The 26,704-nt window shown below is 44.4% G+C and overlaps 1 protein-coding gene across 8 annotated transcripts in view; it reads right to left on the minus strand.

Annotated features, from left to right (window-relative positions):
• Nucleotides 1–5,065: 5,065 nt before the first annotated feature.
• The window catches only part of myo9aa (myosin IXAa), a 285,885-nt gene continuing 264,246 nt past the window's right edge, over nucleotides 5,066–26,704 (minus strand). For 6 of the 8 annotated variants that reach the window (XM_070864901.1, XM_070864903.1, XM_070864904.1 and 3 more), the window contains 7 exons: nucleotides 25,731–25,836; nucleotides 24,874–25,005; nucleotides 21,479–21,602; nucleotides 18,784–18,837; nucleotides 10,993–11,195; nucleotides 9,836–9,978; nucleotides 5,066–8,919 (listed from right to left, as the gene is read on the minus strand). In XM_070864901.1, the coding sequence (XP_070721002.1) occupies nucleotides 8,438–8,919; nucleotides 9,836–9,978; nucleotides 10,993–11,195; nucleotides 18,784–18,837; nucleotides 21,479–21,602; nucleotides 24,874–25,005; nucleotides 25,731–25,836 (1,244 nt within the window). In that variant the 3' untranslated portion in view covers nucleotides 5,066–8,437. The remainder of the gene's footprint in view (nucleotides 8,920–9,835; nucleotides 9,979–10,992; nucleotides 11,196–18,783; nucleotides 18,838–21,478; nucleotides 21,603–24,873; nucleotides 25,006–25,730; nucleotides 25,837–26,704) is intronic. The other 2 variants (XM_070864905.1, XM_070864902.1) reach the window with 1 other exon arrangement.

Consider the following 26,704-nt stretch of genomic DNA (forward strand, 5'->3'; position numbering starts at 1 on the left):
GAAAAGAACAGACGATGCAGTAAATCAAGAAGTTGTGTTATTTGACATTAAGCATGAGTTTTAAAACTTTGTCCATTATTGTTGGAAGACTAAAAGAAGGTAAGGAGTTCTACAGTTTGAAGGTCCTGAGAAAGAATGAGTGAGAGTAATTAAATCAATTTCTCAAGAGAAAAGTCTGTGGTCTGATTCCAAGTTCAGTCAAAGTTGTGCTCTGAAGGAAGTCAAAGAATTAAATATTTACAACGTTCTTGGAACCATCAAGATATGCTCTAGAATCCTGAAGGGAATGAGATATGACATATTTGAGAGTCTGGTTAATATTTTTAGAAGCTCAGTAAATACAAGAGCAAGGCAGCCCTGGGACTCGGTAGTGACTTATAATTCAAAGAAAATAGTGACGGCAGGGAATTACAGAAAAATCACTGACCCCGACAAGAAGTAAAAAGATGATTTTGGATACGGTTTTCACATTATGAGGAATTGGCATCATTTTCTTTGGGAAACAAGACGACATTGAAGTAACCTAATAGGACATTACAAACCAAAGCAGCAAAATTGATCTGGCAAATTGTTCATTGCACAGCAGACAAAGAAAGCAAGCAGTGAGGAGGGAAAATTGTTAAATGAAATGGAACTATTAATGAAAGACCACTTGGCAGACATTAAAATGGATTCAAGGGAAAATTATTCAAGTTTCTGGAGAGGGAAAGGATTAAGGGACAAGGTCGGAAAGGTGAGTAAATGGGGCTAATATAACAAAAAGGGATTGATTTGTTAAACCCAATAAGCCTACTGGTGACACAATGCCCTCTCGTCTTATCAACGGTTTTAGCCAATATTTGAAAGTGTATACAAAAACTTACATTTATATAGTGCCTTTCACGACCACCAGACGTCCCAAAACGCTTTATAGCTAACGGAGTACTTTTGAAGTGTAGTCACTGTTGTAATGTAGGAAACGCAGCAGCCAATGTGCGCACAGCAAGCTCCCACAAACAGCAATGTGATAATGACCAGATAATCTGTTTGAGGGATAAATATTGACCGATGACACCAGGGATATAAAGAAGGTTCTGTGCCTATAGCCAATAACTCAAGGGAATCTTGAAGGTATTGCTAGGAAGATACAAGAAGCATCTATTGGTTTGCATCACTTCCTGGCAGCCCTAGTGGATGCCAACTTACCTCTGGACACATTTCTTCAGAACCTTGTGGAAACGAAGCAAATATTATTTTGGCCTTTCTTCGATGACAGCAAAATCCCAACACAAGTCAAACATGACATTTGTACAAACAGCTCTCTTTCATGGTTTAGAACTCATCAGTGTTCGACAGACCGGTTTCCTTCAACCATGTACAAAATCCGATACCAAGCTATGAGGTTGATTTGTGACAAAGAGGAAGAAACAATTGCAGGGTACTGGCCGACATCCATGTGTCACTGAGCACCTAGGTGCAAGAGTTAGCCCAAAAATAGGCTCGACTGTTCTTCAAAGCTCTTCATGGGAGTGTCAGAATTAAGCCACTGTGTAAGCCTGGTAACACAGCCTGGACTTGGACATTTAGAACATTAATGTGGCTGGCACGCTGCAAGCTGTACTGTGCAGCTCCCTTCATCACACCCCATGTGGACAGGCACCCCATCCACCACCTTAAACATTCACTCCCTCCACCACCGGCGCACCGCGGCTGCAGTGTGTCCCATCGACAAGATCCACTGCAGCAACTCACCAAGGCTTCAGCACTCCAAAACCCGCGGCCTCTCCCACCTAGAAGACCAAGGGCAGCAGGCACATGGGAACACCACCACCTCCACGTTCCCCTCCGAGTCACACACCATCCAGACTTGGACATATATTGTTGTTCCTCCATCGTCGCTGGGTCACAATCCTGGAACTCCCGACCTAACAACACTCTGGGAGCACCTTCACCACACGGACTACAGCGGTTGAAGGCAGCGGCTCACTGCCATCTTCTCAAGGGCAATTAGGAATGGGCAATAAATGTTGCCTGCGATGCCACATCCCATGAACGAACAAATAAGTGAAGCTTAACAGCTCTATACTAGTAGGTTGCGTGGTTTTAGCTGGTTAAACTCCAGTTAGTACCTTGGTGCATGCTTGTGGTGCCCAAGCCATGGCTCTTTCCAACAAGCACCTAAGCTCTCTTAGGTAAGTGAGGAGTGGCCCTATGGGCAGAGCCTTTGCGCTCCATGCCTGATAAACAGAAACATTACCAGTGTAGATTTCTCAGTAGTTTAGTTTGGAGACAAAAAAGTGATAGGGTTCTGCATGCATGACACATAGTTTTACAAAAAAAAATTAAATGCGGAGATTAGCGATAGGTTTATCATGAGCAAGATGTTGCCCATTTATCTTCGCATGTGACCCGTGCACTTGGTGTCAATACAGAATGATTTATACAATCTAGTCCCAAAACCAGGCAAATTTTTCAGAGGCTCCTAGATTGCCGTCCCTGTTAAAGGCTTTAGCAGTGATGATTTGTTTACCATTGAGCCTTGTTTCTAAGTCCTTGATGAAAGCCACATAATCTTCTTTGTGCTTTACATTCACATGGTTTTTTTAATATCGTCCAAAGTCCCTGTTTGTCACTTGCTTCTACTTCAAAACACGTCTCCCTCCTATTTTCTCTCCAGCTCTCCCAAGACAGTGGTTTTAGTTGGTGGCGGTTCCTCAGGCACTGGCCAGTACCTCACTCTCAGCGGCCTTTCATCATGTGTAAGCCTAGTGTTTGCCTTCAACCACGATGGGAGCACCACAGCCAAGCCTATTGTTCGAAACATCGAAAAATAGGTGCAGGAGTAGGCCATTCGGCCCTTCGAGCCTGCACCGCCATTCAATAAGATCATGGCTAATCATTCCTTCAGTACCCCTTTCCTGCTTTCTCTCCATACCCCTTGATCCCCTTCAGAGTAAGAGCCATATCTAACTCCCTCTTGAATATATCCAGTGAACTGGCATCAACGACTCTCTGCGGCAAGGAATTCCACAGGTTAACAACTCTGAGTTATCTTCAGTTAATGCCCACATGGGAGCACCGACCAGCAGAGGGCACTGGCTCCCGATCAGGAGCGAGAACCCTGCTCGAATTCCCATCTAGCTGCGATGAGCTAACTCAGCACAATGAACAGACACAAACCTGGGACCATCTGGTCTGCACGTTATCGATTGCCTATACCCATTGGTTAAATTTTTTGGTGCCTTTCCCTCTCGTGCAACTGTGGGAATTGAGAAGCCCGTTTTTTTTTAAATTACTTCATCGCTCTCTGTGTGGTCGTGGTATTATACCATTGTCCCGAAGACCACCTGATTGGTTATCAAAACATAGAAACATAGAAATTTACAGCGCAGGAGGAGGCCATTTCGGCCCATCGTGTCCGCGCCGGCCGACAAAAATCCGCACGGCCCTCAGTCAGCAGACCTGAAGATTACGTATAAACCGATGAACAATGACGGAAAGGTAAAGAGCACCCAGCCCAACCAGTCCGCCCCTGCGACACACAACTGCGACACCCCTTACACTAAAACATTCTACACTCCACCCCAACCACATCTCGGGGTTCAGTTTCCAAGAAGCGCTGGCAGCAAACAAGACTCCTCACAGCCAGCGCATACTCTGAAAATAAGGCCTTCCATTTTACCATTTGCATTACTGAGATGTTCAGGCAAAGACTATTGCCCATATGGCTACACATGGCATTTCTGAGTTGTTACAACTTGCATCTTTAATGGGGCAGCGAATTCCACAGATTTACAACCCTCAGAGAAGAAATTCCTCCTCATCTCAGTTTTAAATGGGCGGCCCGTTTTTCTGAGACTATGCCCCCTAGTTTTAGTTTCCCCCATGAGTGAAAGTATACGCTCTGCACTATTGTGAACTCGCCTGCTCTTCTTTGAAATAGTGCCATGATGTCTTTTACATCCACCTGAGGGGGCAGATGGGGCCTCAATTTAACGTCTCATCTGAAAGACAGTGAGACAGTGCAGCACTCCCTCAGTACTGCACTGACAGTGTCAGCCTAGATTTTTTGCTGTTTACAGTGGAAACATGTTTGATCATCTTTTCTGTGTAAACAAGGTATTAAACAGAGGATCACGATTCAGTTTTTGGCAGTTAGCCAAGGTCCTCAGACATACCATAAATTGAACTAAATAATCTGTTTGAACTGAACTTGTCGGGGGAAATCGGGTCAAGTGGCTGCACTCAGCTTTGTTATCTCCCAATGCACTCAATCTGCAGCAATCAGTCTTCAGTGAGGAGAATATAAACAACAGGAAGCACAGCAAGGACTGATTACTGTTTACCATGGTGAATCACTCATTCTCCTCTCTTACACTTTGCTGAATTATAGACCATATCATTTTCTCATATCACAGCACGTGGAGTGGTGTCATCGTGTTCGCCAATCTCGGCTGGGGTAGCAGCAGATCACGCTGCATTTGGCCGTAGTGCCCTGGCTAGCCAGAACGTTGGAAATTCAGGAAGAGTTTCTGCTCTTAATTGCAACCTAATGAGTCTTGCTGGAAAATGCACAAGTGGACACCAAGTTGTCCTTGGAGCAGAGAAGATGAAGAGATGATTTAATAGTGTTCAAAATCATGATGTGTTTTGACAGATTAACTTAAGGAGAAATTGTTTCCAGTGGCTGAAGTGTCAGTAACCAAAGGACTCAGATTTAAAGTAATTGGCAAAAGAACCAGAGGCGAGATGGGGAAAATATTTTTATGCAATGAGTTATGATCTGATGTGCTGTATCATTGTATGATTCTATGGGATCGTGGCTTAGCTTTGACACCAGCCACCGTCAAACAACCTGCAAAATCACTGTCTTGGGTTAAACATTCAAGAATAGTCTCTTGGGCAAAATACCAGAGCTCAGCCAACATGAATTAAACTGAATGCAGCAACGAGTAAGCACCTTCAGGAGAAGAGGTTGAGAGACTATTTAAGATCAAGAAAGTTTTGGACGTGGTAATTAAAAAGTGTACCGTGCCAGATCTCTCTCAATAAGCATATAAAAAAATAATCAGTGGATACAACGCCATAAAAAGACAGGAAGGTACTTTATTAGATCATGGCAAATTATTAAATTAGCATACAAGATACACAGTAACCCAGCAATGTATTCCAAAGACCAACCCTGTAATACCTTTATACCAGCCATATGATTTCGACATAATGCATCTACTTACATTATAAACTCTTGTATTACACTTTCAATGATATAATTTGGCATAGTGTTTACAGAAAGGGAACAAATCTCCCCAACTCCGTGCCCTTATCACATCAAATAGACAAGGAGGCAGTTCAAGATTCAGGGAGACATCTTGTGCTCCTGTGGTTTGTAATGTTATCTCCACCGGATTCTCAAAGTCTTCCAACTGCCTCCTGGTTCTCCACTGTTATTCAACACTGCCCAGCCCACCCCTTCCCAAGAAAACGCCATTTGTTCTTGGTTTTCAACCAAACATGAAGCTAAAAGATTGTACGCGTGTGCAACACAAGTGCACGTTAGGTACTTCACACTCGTTAACGGATTCACTACTGGGTATAGTAGTTGGGATGCAACGATTGGACACAGCGACCCTGGACTAGAGCAGAGAAAAATCAGCAAGGGCCCCTCTTCCTGATCACTATCCAGTCACCTTTGCAAGAAAGTGCATGTGTGGGGTTGTTGAGTGAGGGCAGCCTCGGGCTCAGCTGTGAAGACTGCCCACTGTCAAATAGCTTGCTAGCATCTCCGCTCTGGGCTTGCACATGAAAAATGGCTCCTTGGGTGATGTACTGGAGGCGTCCAGCGCCTGTGCAACTGTACCCCAGCATGTGCCACCACCTTCAGGAGAGAACACTGGAGGAGGACAACGAGAAACAGGACAGCTTGTGACTCAACAAGTAAAATCTAACAAGTGGCAATGGCCGTGTATCTGAGCAATTCCTTGAAATACCACTGGGCCTACAACTCCATGGCACTGAATAAGGGTGCACGCTGGGGATTAAGCAGTGGCTTACTGAAACAGCATCGATAAACCACCAACCCCAAGCAGTGTAACAGTTTATCAATAAATGCGTATATTTAATCAGCAGGTACTTCGTCATTCCAACTTCGGCTTTTTTCTGGCGGTGGGGGTGAGGCGGGGAAGGCAGAGGAGATTCACAGCCAGCAAGGAGAACTGCAGAACTATCATGCTCAATACAGCAAGCTAAACATGTCCACTAGCCTGGCAGCAAGAACACTTCTGCTCATCAAAATAGGGATGTATTCCTCAATCTCCAACCCTTTATCTGCTCTCCTCTTGCCTGGATGAGCTCTTCTAGTTCTGATCCCCTCCTGATCTCACTGGCAAAATCGTTTGTAGCAAGGAACAATTTTATTACTTTTAAGAATCAATTTTCTCTGGCTAAACCACTCTCGGGGAGAGAGAAATTAACTTAGGTGAGATGGGGATATTCAAAGCATTCCCACCCCACAAAGCATGCCGGCTGACAGTGAGACCGGCAAAGATAAACTCCAACCTCCTAGCTGCAGTGAAGCAATGAGGAGCTTGGAAGAGAGAAGGCTTGAAGCATGCAAAGTTAAGGATGTAACTGTTGACCGTTTGACGGAATCAGAAGGCATTGGCTGGGAGTAGTACGAGTCAGCTGGGCTTGCATCTCCATCAACTTTCAGTTGTTCAAAAGTAGTTCTCGGATAAAGAAAAAGTAACACGCACACACACACGCACATAGAAAGGGCATGAAGTCAAGCGTTATCTACCTGTCCCCACGCGTGGGGCATAAAGGTTTCGTTTTTTTTTAAATGCTACGTTGCATTCACTGTTTTTGGCCCCACAGATTTGACCAATAGTACTGTCAGGTTCCTCTTCTGTGCACAAGAAGAAAGTCAGGAAGTGAGTTTTACAGCTCTTGTTCTTTAATATGCTGTGGGCTATTTGTTCATAAACTTGTTTGTACAACCATACGCAGATATATTTAAGAAATATTACACAAATTGCACTTTATACATAAGGTGGCCACCCCAACTGCTAACGTCAAAAATACAGAGTTGAAACTGTACAGAAACCTCACATACTTTGGGCTGTGTTTACTTAACAGTTTATACGAGTACTTATTATAGAATATGACACAGGATAATATATCCATTACAAACAGATTTCTTGAAATATACAGTCATGAGCATACTATAAGTTACGAGAAGCCCAGCATGCCCGTTCCAGTGATTGTTACATTCAGTTTTGTTCCTAACCTACTCCACAGATACTCCCTTTGGACAGGAAGCTACAATCTTCCATCACGGAAATAAAATTTTTTTTAGAAAAAAGAAAAGTTCAAATAAAAGCTTAAAAACAAAACATTTGACTTAACAGCGAGCTTTAGAAACCAGACTAAAAATTCTTCAAGTCCTCTTTGCTTTTAATACTGACAATTCAATAAAAGATTTTCCTCTGGGCTGAGATTAACGGACCAAGTATGGTTTTGGCTTACCTACGCTATCATCATGCATCAGTCGATGAGGTGTAATGTAACTGCACTTTTTGCTCATGTCCGCTGCTGCGCGGACAGCTGTTGGATTTACAAGCTCAGTGACTAGTCAGGTTGGTCCCTTTTCTCCAGGCTTCCTAAATTCTACACACCCAGGTAGGAGCAGCATTACTTGACTGGTAAAGTGGTTCCTGAAACCCTGTAAAAATGTCAGACATAGGACTCATGGTTAATACATTTTTTTTTTGTACACAGACATTTTGGCTTACATTTCCCAGTGGCCACTGGCTGCTTCTGAAACATTTAAAAATCCTTTGTCTGACAGCAGTGCCTCCAAGTTAGTGAGAAGTGCTGTCGAGTCTGATTGTAAGCATCTAGTCTTTTGTGATCTCTCAATTAAGCTCTCTCGACGATCTTTGTCGACATGTGTCAATGGAGTGTGACTGTGGGGTAACAGTTTAGATCCACTTTATTCCTTCAGTCTTTTGGAATGAGCAGATTCATCAGTCCCCTCTTTTCTGGGTGATGGATCACTGTCTGGACAGCAAGTGCTTCTTCAAGTACGGCCTCCCTGCCACAATCCTCTGGACTGCAGATACCCTTGTCGACCCTCGAGAACAGCGACCAGCATCTGTTTAAGCCAATGCATCTGCAGCCCAGATGCTTCTCGGCACACCGACAGGTAGTGCAGAGATTTTGCTTTCTCAATGGTTATATGGTTAAGGCCACAGTACAAACCTTCCGGCAGGTTTTATTTTGTTTAAATAGACAGAAATCGCTTCCCTTTGTCATTCCTTGAGGCAGTGATGCCATCTATGAGGATTGGACGTGTTGCATGTGGTGTACTGAGATAGCAGCAACCAGGAGGAAGGAGATGTGTAGGGATGGATGAAAGACCTCTACCCAATTAGTATAGAAACCTTCAAAATCCTTGGCCTCACACCATGAACTCATTGTTCCCAAATACCACCATCTGCTGGGGAGCACTAAAGTCTGGCTCGGTACTGCGCTTCTTCCCTGTGCCCGAGGCCCCGTCAGTCGTGTCTTTGGGCTTCTGGGCCGAGCGCTTCAGCATCTTTAGTTTTTGTTTGCCCTTTTCGGGATTGAAGGTCCCTCGGCTTGTAAACTGCGGCCTCTCTTCTTGACCTCTGGGCTGGCTCTGTGCCCCCTCCCCACCTGCTCTTTGCTCGGTGCTGTTGGCAATATTGTGCGAGCGGTAAAATGCCGGCGAGGGTGATTTTGAGCGGAAACGGAATCGCCTTTGAGGTAAACAAGACGACGACAGTGACATTGTAGGCGAGGAATGAACGGTTGAATCGGCCGACTCCATAGAATCAGTTTTCTTCCTCAGGGGCCTCCTCAGCCTGCTCACTGCTTCAGATCGATGCTGGCTGATGGAGCTCATTACTGAGCTTCTTTCTGTCCATGAACAAAAAGAGAGACTTTAGTACGGACAAATACTCATTCAGTTCTCTGTCAGACTGATTCTGCTACAGCTTTGTTACTTATAACAACTGCGTAATTTAATCTCGCAATATTCTGAAGTCGTAAATGTATTTTCTCATCATCTTCCTGAAGACACCGACTGTAGCTGGGGCTCTGATTGATGGGAACAGTAGTTTAGTACAGTACCTCATCCAAATTGCCATTATTCCTGCTGTACGATTCTGGACAATGTGGGGAACTTAATCCCCAGGATGGGCGGAGAATGGGCAGTTAAATGTTCAAAAATAGGAATCCTGACCCCAACCCACTTCCAATAGTTTTAACACAGTAAGTGCCTTTCCTGCACTGCCCCTCAAGCTAAGTGGTTTACCACACCCCGATCGGCCAATCCTCACTATTGGACACTACCCCCTCCCTGCGATCGGACCCCTGCGAGTGAGCCATAAGCCCTTTCCCTCCCCCATCGCTCCGGCGCTGACTGAACTCTCTGCTATCCCCACCTACCCTCCCCCCCCGACGTACTACCCACCCCCTGCCAATCTTTCCAACCATGTCGCCAGCCAGCAATCTATCCACAGCACCCCGCCACCCATCGATCTACCCACAGCTCACCCCTGATCTTTTCATCCCGCAATCTATCCATGGCCCCCACCCCTCCATTGTCCCTTCCAACCCACAATCACGCCATCCCACCTCTCCGCTCCCCGGCTCCCAATCTGGCTGGTTGTCAGACGGGAAATGGAATCCAAAAGTTAAAATCAGGTCCTGCTGTTAAATTCAACAATAATCTCTCCACATTCCCAAGGCAATAAGATACTGAAAACATCTTTGTGCATAAACTGCTGACAAGTGGCACAATTTTGAGGGGAAATGTCACTGGATCAGTTACCGGAACGTTCCGATGCTGCTCCCTCAGAGTCCATGTTTAAGTTTTCGAAGCTGTCCGCTGTTCCAATAGATGCTTCTGACTCAAGAGTTTCATCATCCGAGGCTCGTGGCTCCAGAGCAAGCATTTCGAATGTCAGCTCCTCCCTAAAAACAAGGTACAATTTTTTTGTTTTTAAAATGAGACACTTACCGAAATATTGAAGCCGTGCACTGAAATGGAAATGTTTGAAAATAATAACAACAAATACAACTAGTCGATTCATATTGCCAGGAGATTTTGCTACTTTCCCCTTCAGTGCTTGAAGAGTCATGGCCCAGCAACCCAACTGCATCACTCCCGTGTGTTTATGCTTGAACAGTGCAGCCAGGCTCCACACAGAACAGTAATTAGAACAGTCAGTGCCTACGTAGACTGGCTGTGATCGTTTAACCTGTATGCACACACTAGGTACTAACACCATAACATCAGGGTGATTGCAGCCAGCTACATCCATCCGCTCGATGTCATAACAAGGGACTCATGCATATCAAAACTGCATATCTACCAGAGCCAAGCACAAAGGCAATAGTCAGAAATACTTCTTCCCAGCCGTAATAAATGTGGTTGGTTTACGGCATGTGGCTGCATGTGGCGTGCACATCGGGGGCGAGCATCTACGATTAATATAAAGGAGCTTCACACGCCCAAAGTCGGGAGGTTGGCTATCTGCTACTGGGGACCGTGGCCTGGATTTAGACGAGTGTGGATAGAACTACAGGCAGGGAAAGGACCCTGGCTGAAAGGAATGGAAATTGGAGGAAGGAGGCTGTTGGAGCTCCCATACAACATTCCTGGTAGCAGAAAATCTCCAGTGCCTGCATTCAGGAATATAACTGGAGTACAAGAATGTCACAATTATGCGTAATAATGATACCATTGCCCATAATGTCATGCATTTGTTAATGCACCTGACTCACTGTATTTAAGATTCAACAATTCAAATTCAATAAAAGCACTGCAGCAGAAATCACTGAACCAGGCACTATTTCCTGGTTTTATCTCGAGCATACAGAACTGTCTGGCTATTTGAACTCTGCCCATAGTGTGAAGCGCCAGGAACCACAGCTCACAATGCCTCCCAGCCTGGCCCAGCACCCCAAATGTTTTGTGCCTCTTACTTTTCTTTTTGCAGGGTCTCTATTTGCTCAGTTAGCGCCCTCTCCTCCTGCTGCATGGCCGCCTGCTGCTGCTCAGTCAAATCCATGTCAGTCGATTCATCAGCACTCGCCGTTTCTTCGGGAACATCCGCGACCGATGGCAGTCGCATTCCAACTGGAGAGGTGGGGCTGCTGTAATTTGAGCGGCGAAGTCGACCTTTTCCCTATAAAAGTCACAAAGAATAAGCTACTCAGTCACAATATGAAAGGAAATAAAACCAACAAGAGAGTCTGTCCACAAAGTAGAAAGTGTGTTTAGACAGGTGACTTCAATCGAGTGCCCTATGGACATTCATGGTCATTTACTTTACAATACAAACTTTTATTCATGAATCAAAGTCACAAATTCACCTTTTTTTGCTCCTCTAGAGTTGGATTATTTTAAATTGAAAAAACTAGGCAAAGGATCAAGGTCAGAATACAGGATGCCATGTAGATTAATAAGACTACGAAAGGTTTCCCAATGGTTGAGTGTCTATCCTGGGAGTATCTGAGCCATACAGACCAGAATGATCCAAAGTTCGATCCAGAGTCTGTGCTGATTGAGTGGATCTTGGCAGGGTTCCTGCTCCCAATTGCAATCCACTAGTCACTGATTGAAGCACATGTGAACATTGGGTGAGAATTGGACTGGAGTCTACTGTGATGCCCCCAAAGTTAAATAGCCTGCAGTATGGCTCACGCAGAACAACAGCCGCTTCACGTACCAGAGACTATCCAGTGCTGGGACTGTACCTCAGAGAGGAGTCATCTCTTTCTGAAGAGAAGGGGATAAAAATTAGAGGGGGAAATTGGCAAAAAAAATACTGGAGAGGAGAGAAAGTAAATCAAGTCGGTGATGGCAAGCTTTGTTTTTAAAAGCCTGAAGACTGTACGTGGTAGAGTAAATCCAAAGTTGCTCCTTCCACAATCACCTCCAAATCTAGACTTTCCGCTCCCTCCACTTTCCTTACAATGCAGATATTGATTGGTTGGGCAGTAATTCTGCAGCGGTCTCTGACACTCTACAGCGCAAACAGCAATGCAAAGAAACGAATCAAGACGTTTCAAATTCACAAGCTCAGGACAGAGCCATCATTTCAGATGGGATAACTTGCAGCCCACAATTACACAAGCCTTCTATTTACTCTAGTGTTTCTTGGCAAATAGGTTTGCTTCTTAATTTATACTGTATCTTGATTAACCTCTTTGATTTTAAGAGTTAAACTTAATTAAGTCTGATAGTTCCCCTCCCCTTGTCAAACATTAATTCCTAATTTAGGGTTAAACCCCACTAACGTTAATGTCTGTACAATGCCGTCCTGTTGTGAAGCACTCGTCCACATTCTGTTTGGCACAGAAAGGACTTCTTCATCTCCCAGTACTGAAGGGCAGCAAAACAGAGAAAGCACCTTAAGCTGTGTCACATGCTGACAGCTGAATGGCGTGTGGGGTGGGGTGGGATGGGGTTCCAGGGGAGGCACTGAGGATGCAGCAAATGACGCATGGCAACTCTTTTCAGTGTTGCAATTTGTGAAGACAATTGCATCGATATTATTTTAAACATTTTGTTTGTTCCTTCCAAAATTGTTACCCGTTAGTTTTTGGATGACCAACAGTTTTGTTTTTTGATCTCAAAAAGCTGAGAGGTTGGCTTGCAGCTGGCTTCATCTGAATGCAGGAATAACGAACGCTGCAAATCAGATCACCTAAATACAACAGACATGGCCACGTTCTTCAGCTGGGGAGCGGCACTGGGTCACTGCTGTGACAAGCAGGCACCCGAGGCGAAAGGTTTCTTGGTCTCCGGATGCTTGTCTTGAATTAGGAGTTGAGAGAATGTGATTTTCCAACATAATTTGAACATTTTGAAAGCATATTTGCTTTTTAATTGATATCTAAATAACCAACAGCCGTAGTACCGGCTACAGTTATGCAAAGGAAAACACGAGCATGACACAGACTTGCACATGGAAACCACACAACATTCAGCAACAAAACCCACACACATCACAGCCAAACCCCAGCCTGCTCCCACTCCAGCAAATGGCCTGCTTCTCATCGATACCTTACTCTGAACCAGCAGGATCAAAGGTAATGAGCACAACACGAGATTAACAGAGGACAACCCGAAAAAAGTCATCTGATATTTTTTTAAACGATTGATATTTTTAGCACAGGAGACCATTCATCCCATGGGGCCTGCAATGGAGCTAGCTCCATGATGGAGCCTTCAGCTCTAATCTCGTTTACCTGTCCTTTTAAGTAGTGAGCCCTCTCCATTTAATTGGTTGGTGCGGCAGATTAGTACAACAGCCTTTCATCTCTGGGACACTGGCTCAAATCCAGCCCAGACTGATGAGATGAAATCCTCCTCTGGCTTTAAGGGTCTGCATGAAATGAGTTCATCTCACTCCAGTTTCTATTGGGAACAGGCCACAGTCAAAGAATGCGTCTAATTTGGTATTAAATTGGAAGACAAAATGGTGAGATCCAAGTTCAGTGCTGTTCACATACCCTGTACCTGTGGAGTATCCCAGAGCACGTCACATCAGGCCAAGGTAAGGAAATGTACAGAACAGTCTCTGTTAATTGTAATAGGATGCAGTTACCAGATGAACCTCAACTGCATGATATAAAACCCGACACCCAATTTTCAAGCTAGACCGCAAGAAAGTGATTAGAAAATGGTTTTAGTTTTGTTTTCTACATTGTTCAGGTTCTGTTACATTTTAAAATCACATGCGGTGGGGCATCCCTCATGCGCTGGAGTGGTTGCAGCGCTGACGCAATCTTTTTGAAGAGCCATCACCAGGAAAAGGAGATTACTACAAGCACATAACACAAAGCATTCAGAGAGAGATTACCTTTTTATTACCATTCGGCTGCATGGGCGACAAAGAGAAAACATGAAAAAGTTTCAGCAACTCTCTTACTGAACTCATTTCCAGAAAGACGGAGTGTGATCGTGAAATGGCCCCGGTATGGTGTGGACCACTGCTAGCTTTAATCAATTCAATTCCACCCCACTCATATTTGACAGATATGCAATAGTGGTCACTTACGTTACTACACCTACTCATTCTTACACCTGTATGCCGTCAGGCCAAGTAATCAGCTCATTGCCAGTCACAGATACAGCGCTTCGAGACTATGCAGCTTATTGAGCACACCACAACACACTGGCGTGATGCAGGGCTGCCTAATATTTAACCTATTATGTAAGTGCACTGTGCTCCTTTTTGTCGAGTCCAAAAATGAACAAGGCTAGGCTCGTGGCGTTTTAAGAAAAACACAATTATCGGTGCCTTACTCAAACGCTCAGTGTGAAAGTGTTGGACAATTCTGGCAATAACTTCCCAGAGCACAAATGAATGCTGCAACTTGACAAACATTTTGACAATGCATGCGAGACCAAAAAAATTCTCGCATACAGGGCATCTCAAAAACGGGAAATTTACAATCCAATTCTAATGCTCTGATTAACGGAGATCCCACTCCAAAAGCTGCGTGTTTAGTGGTAAAGTGGATAGCGTGGTGGTCACCCTACAACAAGGCAAGCTGATTTGGAGCAACCTGCTACAGAACAGGATTCTGAGAATTACAAGTGTTAATATGGCTCCTCACTGCTGGGTGGAAAGTGAATTTATTGCAAAGCCACACTGGACACACTCAGAACCTGTCAAGACCCAAGGGTACCTCCAATCAACAATGTTTAAATTTGATGCTGGTTGGATTTTTAGAGAATCGTTGGTTGGCAATTGAACCATAGAAGCTTACCTTTTTTATAAGAAGGAAGGCCACTTAAATTAAATGATATATTTTATCCACTTGATTACGCCGATATAAAAGCAGATCACATGCACACACTTTCCAGCAGAAGTCACAGGATCACGATGAGGAGTGGGAACCGTAGCCTCGGTTTCCGTCTCTATCACAGGGATGCCCAGGCCAATTCGAACACCAGCTGGGATCAGCTAACTGAGCGCAGACTGGGATTCGAACCTGGTGCCTGCATGGCTCAGTTACACACTGCCTTTGCATTTAAAGGACATTTTCTTACCAAGCCATAAAAATGGGAAACATTTAAATATAAACAAACTCATTCTATGGGTCAGTGCTGGCCCAATAACATCGCTCGTATTTAAGCAATGAAATGTGCGGCCAAAGTATGTGGCTATAGGAACTATCTATTCTGGATTGTACAGACTACTTGTAGGTGCCACTTAAGATAAGTGCTTAGTAACATATATAGACACTTACTTGTTACCTCTGTCACAGCAACACAGATGTGACAAGTAAGCAAACATAGGCTGTACAAAGTACCTATACCGTGAATTGTGGCACCTAACAAACCATGCCTGCTGTACGAATATCAGCAGCATAGACCTAGATCACTGATCGATGAAAAGGTGGCATAAATTGGTGTAAGCTTTTTAACACGAAATACACATGTTCTTGAAAAAAATTCTTTAAAAAATAACATTTTTGCTAGAGAGCACAACTAATTAACATAAAATACTTAAAGTAAAGGAAATTTATTGTAAGAAAATAAGAACGCAAGAATTAGGAGCAGGAGTAGGCCATTCGGCCCCTCGAGCCTGCTCCGTCATTCAATGAGATCATGGCTGATCTTCAACCTCAACTCCACTTTCCTGCACTGTCCCCATATCCCTTGGTTCCCCTTGTATCCAAAAATCTATCGATTTCTGTCTTGAATATACTCATGCTGGTGACATTACCTGGCCTCTTCGGTGTTGAAGTAGCTTCTTGCTCTTTCTTGTGCAGATTTTACATGCAGAAAGTTATCATTTGTGGCGGACGGTAAAATGAGAATGCAACAGTAGTTTGTATACCAAGTCCCGCTCACCCATCACCCCCTGTGCTCGCTGACCTACATTGGCTTTCGACTTGAGGCGTGAATTGTCTAGAATAGACTGACAGAGGATACTTAAAGGGTTGACGGTGGATAAGCAATGGCAAACATTTAAAGATCACATGGATGAACTTCAGACAGGGATGTACAATTGCTGGAGTAAAAATAAAACGGGCAAGGTGGTTCAACCATGGCTAACAAGGGAAATTAAGGATAGTGTTAAAGCCAAAGAAGAGGCACATAATTTGGCTAGAAAAAGCAACAAACCTGAGGACTGGGAGAAATTTAGAATTCAACAGAAGACGACTAAGGGTTTAATTAAGAAGGGGAAAATAGAGTACAAGAGGAAGCTTGCAGGGAAGAAAAAAAACTGACTGAAAAAGCTTCTATAAATATGTGAAGAGAAAAAGATTAGTGAACACAAACGTGGGTCCTTTGCAGTTGGATTCAGGTGAACTTATAATGGGGAACGAAATGGCAGACCAATTGAACAAATACTTTGGTTCTGTCTTCACAAAGGAAGACACAAATAACCTTCCGAATGTACGAGGGAACAGTGGGTCTAGGAAGGAGGAGGAACTGAAGGATATCCTTATTAGGCAGGAAATTGTGCTAGGGAAATTGATGGGATTGAAGGCCGATAATTCCCCGGGGCCTGGTAGTCTGCATCCCAGAGTACTTAAGGAAGTGGCCCTAGAAATAGTGGATGCATTGGTGATCATTTTCCAACAATCTATCGACTCTGGATCAGTTCCTATGGACTGGAGGGCAGCTAATGTAACACCACTTTTTTTAAAAAGGAGGGAGAGAGAAAACAGGTAATTATAGACCGGTTAGCCTGACATCAGTAGTGGGGAAAATGTTGGAATCAATCATTAAGGATGAAATAGCAGCGCATTTGGAAAGCAGTGACAGGATCGGACCAAGTCAGCATGGATTTATGAAAGGGAAATCATGCTTGACGAATCTTCTGAAATTTTTTGAGGATGTAACTAGCAGAGTGGACAAGGGAGAACCAGTGTGTGTGGTGTATTTGGACTTTCAAAAGGCTTTTGACAAGGATTGGTGTGCAAAATCAAAGCACATGGTATTGGGGGTAATATACTGACGTGGATAGAGAACTGGTTGGCAGACAGGAAGCAGAGAGTTGGGATAAACGGGTCCTTTTCAGAATGGCAGGGAGCGACTAGTGAAGTGCAGCAGGGCTCAGTGCTGGGACCCCAGCTCTTTACAATAAACATTAACGATTTAGATGAAGGAATGGAGTGTAATAGCTCCAAGTTTGCGGATGACACTAAACTAGGTGGCGGTGTGAGCTGTGAGGAGGACGCGAAGAGGCTACAGGGTGACTTGGACAGGTTAGGTGAGTGAGCAAATGCATGGCAGATGCAGCATAATGTGGATAAATGTGAGGTTATCCATTTTGGGGGCAAAAACACGAAGGCAGATTATCATCTGAATGGCGGCAGATTATGATAAGGGGAGGTGCAACAAGATCTGTGTGTCATGGTTCATCAGTCATTGAAAGTGGGCATGCAGGTACAGCAGGCGGTGAAGGCAGCAAATGGTATGTTGGCCTTCATAGCTTGGAGATTTGAGTATAGGAGCAGGAGGTCTTACTGCAGTTGTATATGGCCTTAGTGAGGCCTCACCTTGAATATGGTGTTCAGTTTTGGTCTCCTAATCTGAGGAAGGAGGGAGTGCAGCAAAGGTTCACCAGACTGATTCCAGGGATGGCTGGACTGTTGTATGATGAGAGACTGGATCAACTGGGCCTTTATTCACTGGAGTTTAGAAGGATGAGAGGGGATCTCATAGAAACGTATAAGATTCTGACAGGACTGGACAGGTTAGATGCGGGAAGAATGTTCCCGATGTTGGGGAAGTCCAGAACTAGGGGACATAGTCTTAGGATAAGGGGTAGGCCATTTAGGACTGAGATGAGGAGAAACTTCGTCACTCAGAGAGTTGTTAACCTGTGGAATTCCCTGCCGCAGAAAGTTCTTGTTGCCAGATCATTGGATATATTCAAGAGGGAGTTAGATATGGCCCTTACAGCCAAGAGGATCAAGAGGTATGGAGAGAAAGCAGGAAAGGGGTACTGAGGGAATGATCAGCCATGATCTTATTGAATGGCGGTGGCCTCCTCTTGCACCTATTTTCTATGTTTCTATGTTAAGCAACACCTTAATTTCAAAATTCTTATCCTTATTTTCAAGCCCTCCTTGGCTTCGCCCCTCCCTATCTCTAATCTCCTCCAGCCCCACAATTTCCCCACCCGCCAGAGATGTCTGCGCTTCTCTAATTCTGCCTTTCTGAGCATCCCCACTTATAATCGCTCAACTATTGGTGGCTGTGCCTTCTGTTGCCTGGGCCCTAAGATCTGGAACTCCCTCCCTAAACCTCTCCACCTCTCTCCTCCTTCAAGACTTTCCTTAAAACATACCTCTTTGACCAAGCTTTTGGTCACCTGTGCTAATTTCTACCTATGCAGCTTGTTAACAAATTTTTAATCGTATAATACTCCTGTGAAGCCCCTTGGAACGATTCACTACGTTAAAGGCGCTATATAAATGCAAGCAGTTGTTGTTGTGGTGCCATCAGCCAAGGGATGTTCTGAACAATACCAGAGTTTAGACACCATTTTATAGCCCTTCACAATATAGCAGAACCAAACTCCAATGGTTAAATACTCACAAAATGCAATGCTTACAATAGCCAACAGAAGCAGGTAATGCAGTCAACTACAAATGAAAATCAGTAACTCCAATCAGCACAACCACCATTCTGTTCCAAGTCAACACACAACCGGGTCATTCCCTAGGCTTGGGGTAGACCATCATGTAATGAATGGAATCTTGGACACAAAGTGGTGACATGGTGGGAGAAATACCTACCGGAATCAAACTGCGATTCATGCTCATGAATCTAACTGCTATTATAACCGGTTTCTATAGTGGAAAACACGAAAAGTAGAGGATCAGGTTAGTTTGACCGTGCATTCAACAGGAACATGCAGGCTACAGGAAAAGGATTTTTTTTGGTGCTGGGTTAGTTAATAGTTAGTGTAGAAAGAAAGAAAAGAATAATTTCTTAATAGTTAGTATAATCATTTCTCAACTAAAGTTAAGTATCAGTTGCTTTCATTCTATAACTGCAGACGACAGTGTCACTTGTTATTCTTCCCCAGCCCCACTTTCTCTCCTCCTCTCTCTGATAACACTTGGTAGCTCACCCAAGTGGCTAATCTTCATGTGTGAGCACATGATCATGACTGTCAAGTAGGCTACTCAACCGTGGAGGGCATCTCAGCCGAGCCAGATTCTGGCTTCACTTGATGTTCACACACGTGCACTGACCAACAGAAGTCACTGAGCAATCAGGAGCGGGAACTCGCGCTGATTTTTAACGTACCTAGCCCAGAGGTGCTGAAGCCAATTGTAGATCCCCAAGTCCACCCCTCACACAAAGACCAGGGACCGTTTGGCGGAGCCTTTAAGCACTAGGCCATCGGGGGAGATAAACTCTTCACTCTATTAGTTGGATTAGTAACCCAATTTTTAAGAATTTCCGTCGTCACAGAATGGTAATGTTTTGCAAATAATCATTATTCAGCCCTCCAAAAGTTAAGTGCCCCTCATGTTAGGAATGACAAGCTCGCAACAAAGAGACAGACACACAGATTAACAGGTAATGTGCAAGTCAGCGTGTATGGACAGCGATGTAATGGGTGATTTCGCACAATTAAAACAGATTGGCAGTACAAGAATTAGCATCTCCAACAACAAGGCACATGGATAGAATGATTCTACCTTCCGATCAAGCAGTTGCAGAATATCACGTATTACAGAACTGGCTCACAAAAGACTGTTGACCCTGCTGCACGCTTGGACAAAGGCAGCTGCCTTTTGCAAGACCAGAACTGAATCAAGCAGGACATTTAAAATAGACTGCGCATACATCTCAAGTGGGACTGAAAGAAGGATGTACAAATCTAAAATGACCCACCCCACATTTACACATGCGGTCATGCTGCCTGCACATGCACCAACATACTGCCACGGTTAGTCCCAGCCTCACAAACTGGAGATCAAACTCTGTGTTTCACTAGCTTGCGGCCTTTTTAAACACTCGACGTGGGAACTGCACTTTTCAGTCTGGTTTTCATTTTGCAGACTTATTGGACAGACCAGTTGGAAACAAAGTGGCTGGTCACCCCAACTCCAACTGGAACATAAAAGAAACGGAATGGGCTGGCTCGTAAGGGCAAACTACCTGACTAGAATCACTAGAAGTGGGAAAAGAATGTTGGATCCTTTCTTTGATGATCTTTCAGGGATCATTTCTCTCCATTTTGGGGGTGAGAAGTCACACGGAAACAAGATGAAGTATTTTTAAGGAACAGGCACCCCTGAAATTTATTTTTCATTGGACCTTGTGTTGTGCCCATAAAGGCTATTGAACCAAGTTTAATTTCTGCTACCTCGTTAATTATCATCAGGTAACAAAAGACAGCTGACTACCTGCCAAAATCACAGATTTAAGGGTGCAAGTAAAGCTTGGTAAAACGAGAGATGTGTAACAGAACAAATACAGTGTGCTGCTTCCCGGCTCCAAGTAAATGAGAGCCATGGAAATAGAAGCTTTTACCCTGAACTGTGTGCCACAGAGTGCTTAGTCAGGACTGCCACTACAGATGGGTGAGTTTTACTGCGAAAATACATTTAAATGAAAGAAAAAGCTTTGCACAAGTTTCCCCTGCAACAGCTGGTGCAAACTGCGGTCTATGGAGATCTGTCAGAACAGACTATTCCTGGCAGGGAAACCTTGTTCAATGTGGCAAGACTGCCCTCCAACATTCTTTACTTCCACTTCCAGACTAACAGCTGAACAAAAGCTCAGTACATGTGCCCAGCACACCACACCTCGCCAGTAAAGTTTGAACATTTTGGAGCGTGCAGGAGGGAATGCCTATATTCCTGTACTGTTCACAAAGTGTCCAAGAGGTTCTACAGATTTCTTGACAACTTTCTTAAAAAATTCACACCACACACTGGATTTATGCTCCACATGGTGTAAAACCCAAACGGTAAGAGTTTGCCTACCCAAGCTGGTCTCGCATTGCTCTGTGGCAGAAGTCAGATTGGGACCTAACCCCATTTGAAGCAGCAACTATAACTGCAGCCTTACACATACTACCTGTTTACTCAGGGTCACACAGCAACATTCACTGCTGCCCTCGACCAACAGTGTCCCTTGCCACACACACATGAAAACACAGATAAAAATCACCACGAGGCTGCATTAGACTAAACCTGAGTCACTCAATCTTTGATGGCCTTAAGCACAGCGACCAATTCATATGAACAGCAAACATGGTGCTACAACCTCACAGAACAGCAAAAATGTACATGCTGAATCAGCACCACGGTGGGATGCAATAAAGCCTCCTAGCAGACAGACAGACAGACAACAATGCACCACCCAATGTTGCAGACAGACAACTTGAATGGACAAGACTAATGACACTGAGATTCAATACAGGAAGAACAAGAAACAAGATTGGATAAAATGCAAGTAGAAAGATCTTACGATTGAGCGTCGGATGAGCGACAGTCTGTTCTTGGCTTTGTTCTCTGCAAACTCCAGGCTGTTTATGTCCTTCAGCCGCGCTCGGTACTTGTTCATTTGCTCCACAATAATCAATTCCACACACCTGCCGAGATGATAAACAGACTTGCTAAAGTATTCTATTTTTAACATACCTCTGGTTAAAAAAAAAACACAACTTTTAGGAACAGGAAAAGGCCATTATCATCAACTTCATTTTATTTAATTAGATTAACAGAAGAATTAGGAGGAGTCAGCCATTCGGCCCCTCGAGCCTGCTCCGCCATTCAATGAGATCATGGCTGATCATTTCTCTCAACCCCTTCTCTTGCTCCAGAAACCCAATTAACTGACTGAGGTACCCATTTATACCGTTTTCTTCACTGCCTTCCCTGGTAACTTATTCTACAACTCAACTTTTAGGCGAAAAAGCTCTACCCGACTTACTTTCTTGCTCCTTACTTCATTTTCAAACTTGTGCCCCGTAGTATTTGAACCTTTCCATAGTAAATTTCCCTGGATTCATTTTTTCAATTTATTTCAAGGAGTCTCCTTGTCCGCACCCTCCCTCCCCACCCCTCCTGAAAAGGCACAGAAGAAATTGAACTGGCAAAAAATGATCCTGATATTAGGAAGGAAAATGAGCTGACTCTAAACAAATGGCAGCCACTAGAGTGCTTTTGTTTTTGTTTTTCTATTTCAGCAACCAAAAAATAAACTTCAGATTCAAAACAGCCTTTGGTTTGCTTCCTTCAGATGATGTCATCACCTGGATCGTTTTAGGATTTTGGCCTCCAGAGTCATTGCACCCAATGTCCAAGATGAAAACAAAACTGACTGGTGAATTCAAGTATCAGACACTGCTGGGACATGAACGTGTCCCGGTCCTGGTTTGAGGAGAGTACAACCAATATGATACTGACCTGTTATTAAGGATGTCATAGCAGTGCATCTGGAAAATGGTGACATGATAGGTCCAAGTCAGCATGGATTTGTGAAAGGGAAATCATGCTCGACAAATCTTCTGGAATTTTTTGAGGATGTTTCCAGTAAAGTGGACAAAGGAGAACCAGTTGATGTGGTATATTTGGACTTTCAGAAGGCTTTCGACAAGGTCCCACACAAGAGATTAATGTGCAAAGTTAAAGCACATGGGATTGGGGGTAGTGTGCTGACGTGGATTGAGAACTGGTTGTCAGACAGGAAGCAAAGAGTAGGAGTAAACGGGTACTTTTCAGAATGGCAGGCAGTGACTAGTGGAGTGCCGCAAGGTTCTGTGCTGGGGCCCCAGCTGTTTACATTGTACATTAATGATTTAGACGAGGGGATTAAATGCAGTATCTCCAAATTTGCAGATGATACTAAGTTGGGTGGCAGTGTGAGCTGCGAGGAGGATGCTATTAGGCTGCAGAGTGACTTGGATAGGTTAGGTGAGTGGGCAAATGCATGAAGTATAATGTGGATAAATGTGAGGTTATCCACTTTGGTGGTAAAAACAGAGAGACAGACTATTATCTGAATGGTGACAGATTAGGAAAAGGGAAGGTGCAACGAGACCTGGGTGTCATGGTACATCAGTCATTGAAGGTTAACATGCAGGTACAGCAGGCGGTTAAGAAAGCAAATGGCATGTTGGCCTTCATAGCGAGGGGATTTGAATACAGGGGCAGGGAGGTGTTGCTACAGTTGTACAGGGCCTTGGTGAGGCCACACCTGGAGTATTGTGTACAGTTTTGGTCTCCTAACTTGAGGAAGGACATTCTTGCTATTGAGGGAGTGCAGCGAAGGTTCACCAGATTGATTCCCGGGATGGCGGGACTGACCTATCAAGAAAGATTGGATCAACTGGGCTTGTATTCACTGGAGTTCAGAAGAATGAGAGGGGACCTCATAGAAACGTTTAAAATTCTGACGGGTTTAGACAGGTTAGATGCAGAAAGAATGTTCCCAATGTTGGGGAAGTCCAGAACCAGACGTCACAGTCTGAGGATAAGGGGTAAGCCATTTAGGACCGAGATGAGGAGAAACTTCTTCACCCAGAGAGTGGTGAACCTGTGGAATTCTCTACCACAGAAAGTAGTTGAGGCCAATTCACTAAATATATTCAAAAGGGAGTTAGATGAAGTCCTTACTACTCGGGGGATCAAGGGTTATGGCGAGAAAGCAGGAAGGGGGTACTGAAGTTTCATGTTCAGCCATGAACTCATTGAATGGCGGTGCAGGCTAGAAGGGCTGAATGGCCTGCTCCTGCACCTATTTTCTATGTTTCTATGTTTCTATGTAACTGTTGCCTCCACTGGTAGTGATCTCACCTTTACACCAGGAAAGCTACGAGCTCAAACAGACGCAAGAACATAACATTAAAATTAGGAGCAGGGGCAGGCTATTCGGCCTCTCGAGCCTGCTTCGCCATTCAATCAGATCATGGCTGATCTTCGACCTCAACCACTTCCCTGCACAACCACCATATCCCTTGATTCCCTTAATATCCAAAAATCTATTGATCTCTGCCTTGAATATACTCAAAGACTAAGCTTCCACAGCCCTCTGGGGCAGAGAATTCCAAAGATTCACCCCCCTCTGAGTGAAGAAATTTCTCCTCATCTCAGTCCTAAATGGCCGACCCCTTATCCTGAGACTGTGGCCCCTGGTTCTAGACTCCCCAGCCCGGGGGAAACATCCTCCCTGCATCTACCCTGTCAAGCCCTGTAAGAATTGTGTATGTTTCAATGAGATCACCTCTCATTCTTCTAAACTCTAGACAATATAGACATCTAAAGTGAAGTAGTCCTGGAGAAAGGAAGGACCCACTGATTTGCATTTCCATAGCAGTTTATCGCATTTCCCAAGCATCACAAACTGCTTCACATACACTGGAATGGCTTTTTGAAGGATAGTGACTGTTATGATGTAGGCAAACATGGCAGCCATTTTCAGATGCGTTATGTCCTTGGATGCTCTGATAATGACTCCACGAGGCAATGTGTTGTACTTGAACTGTAGTGACCTTAGTCCTTTATTGATAACTCCAGAGTGAGGATCACACCTGGTGGCCTGCCTTTTATACTAGGCCAGCCACACCTGTACAGGTAACCTACAAGTCTCCCACTGCTGTGCCCCTCTGGTGGCACACCTTGTGATAGTACAAACAGTAGCTATGTAGGATACATGACAAGATGGTTCATTGAATCCAGGATCAATCTGCCTGTCCTGCGATTTAACAAAGATGCCATGGCACTAGTTACCAGCACATGGAGACAACCTGAGTATTTATTACCACCGAATCTTCTCCAACCACTAGCTTGTTTCCATGGCCCAGCATTGCACTTTATTGGATACCAATCATAGTTTACATTAAGAAATGAAAGCATTCTTACGCTGTGGTTTTTGAGATATCTTGAACACTTTGTAATGGGTCTGTGGTGTCCGGACAGCGAAGAATACACGGAGCAAAGACGATAGCCAGTGCGTTCGAGGACATCCGGTTGGTATCTTCCTGTAGTGCAATTCTAGCAAATGGGACAAATAAGCAAGGTGAGTGGGGTGTGCGGGGTGGAGAAAGAGAGTCATCTCTGCAGATAGTGTGTTACTAAGCACAAGATTGTGTTCTTGCTCAGGCCAACATTGCGGCACTGACCACGCTCAATCATCTCGGATGGGCATGCCCGATACAAGACTCCCGAAACAAGCACTCTACTCAGAGTTCCGTCACGGCAAGCAAGTCCCAGGAGGGCAGAGAAAATGCTACAAGGACACCCTCAAAGCTTCCTTGAAAAAAATGTAACATCCCCACCGACTCTTGGAAATCCCTAACCCAAGACCGCTCAAAGTGGAGAAGCATTAGAGAAGGCGGACGAACACATCGCGTCTCTTTGCCTGGGAGCACGCGGAAGTCAAGCGCAAACAGCAGAAGGAGCATACCCCACCCACCCGCCCCTTCAACCACCATCTGCCCCACCAGTGTCAGAGTCTGTAGATCCTGCATTGGTCGCATCGGCAACTTTAGAACTCATTAGTGTGGAAGCAAGTCATCCTCGGCTCAGGGGAACTGCCGAGGAGGCTACAATTCCAGTAGTAGGCAACTTTACATGTGCAAAGCTTCCTTTTTGCAATTGAGCAGCGTCAAAGACGTGTCTTTCACACTCACTTTATTTGTAATAATGAAATGTTAGACCAGTCCTGTACTGTAGAATGATATTTATTGCATCCTAATGCATATCAACCAAATATTTACCTTACGAGATGAAAGATGAGCCGCTCTAATGTGCTGATGTGTGTCCGTGATAACTGATCAATTATGGAGTACACACCCCGAATTATTTCCTTTCTGTCCTGTAGACCTGTGATTATGCAAAATAATTTTTATCTCATCAGAAGTTGCATTTCAATTACGTGATGACAAATCACACAAAGACTGAATGCCAAGCTCTAATTCTGGTAAACATCGTTTACTTATATTGTAAAATGTTTCATCATGCAGAGCAACAAAGCTCCAGGTCCCAACCTGTCCTGTGGCGAGTTAGCTAATTCACCAATGTGGCTGTCGGGATTTAGCAATTGGCTTCAGTACATCTGGGTTGGGGAAGAGGAAACGGAGCCAAAAGTCCGGTTCCTGATCATTATCCTGCAGCCCCAGCTAGAAAGTGCATGTGGGTGAGGAGTCGAGAAGGAGCAGGAATGGTCCCCCGACCACTTGTGTTGAATAACATGCTGATACTCATATGAGGAATGGCCAGTTGAGGTGAGGTAGGAGGGGGCTGCTGGCACCAGTGGAACTAGACCCCAGCAACAATGAGCCCATTCAGGAAGGATTGAGACTCAGGGGAAGGGAGGAAACATCAGATGGATTATATCAGAGTGACACATAGGCTGGAACATGTTGCAAGACAGCAACTGATAATTTTGCACAGTTTACTAGTTACCTCAACCTGATCTTAGTAACTGTTGCAATGCAACAGAGACTGCTATAGGCTGTTTTTTGGCGAGACGTCTTAGTGAGCAACAGACAGGTGACTACTGCTCGCATATCATGTGACTACTGCTCGCATATCATGTGACTGAAAGACGACACATATTTGAAACCTTCAGAGATGTCTCAAAAGTGCTTCACAGACAATGGATTACTTTGCTATCCACAGACTGCTCTTAGCTAGGCAAACATGGCAGCCATTTTGCTCACAGCAAGATCTTCATAGCAGTAATGGGATG

The sequence above is a fragment of the Pristiophorus japonicus genome, chromosome 21 (assembly GCF_044704955.1).
Source record: "Pristiophorus japonicus isolate sPriJap1 chromosome 21, sPriJap1.hap1, whole genome shotgun sequence".
NCBI classification, from domain to species: Eukaryota; Metazoa; Chordata; class Chondrichthyes; family Pristiophoridae; genus Pristiophorus; species Pristiophorus japonicus.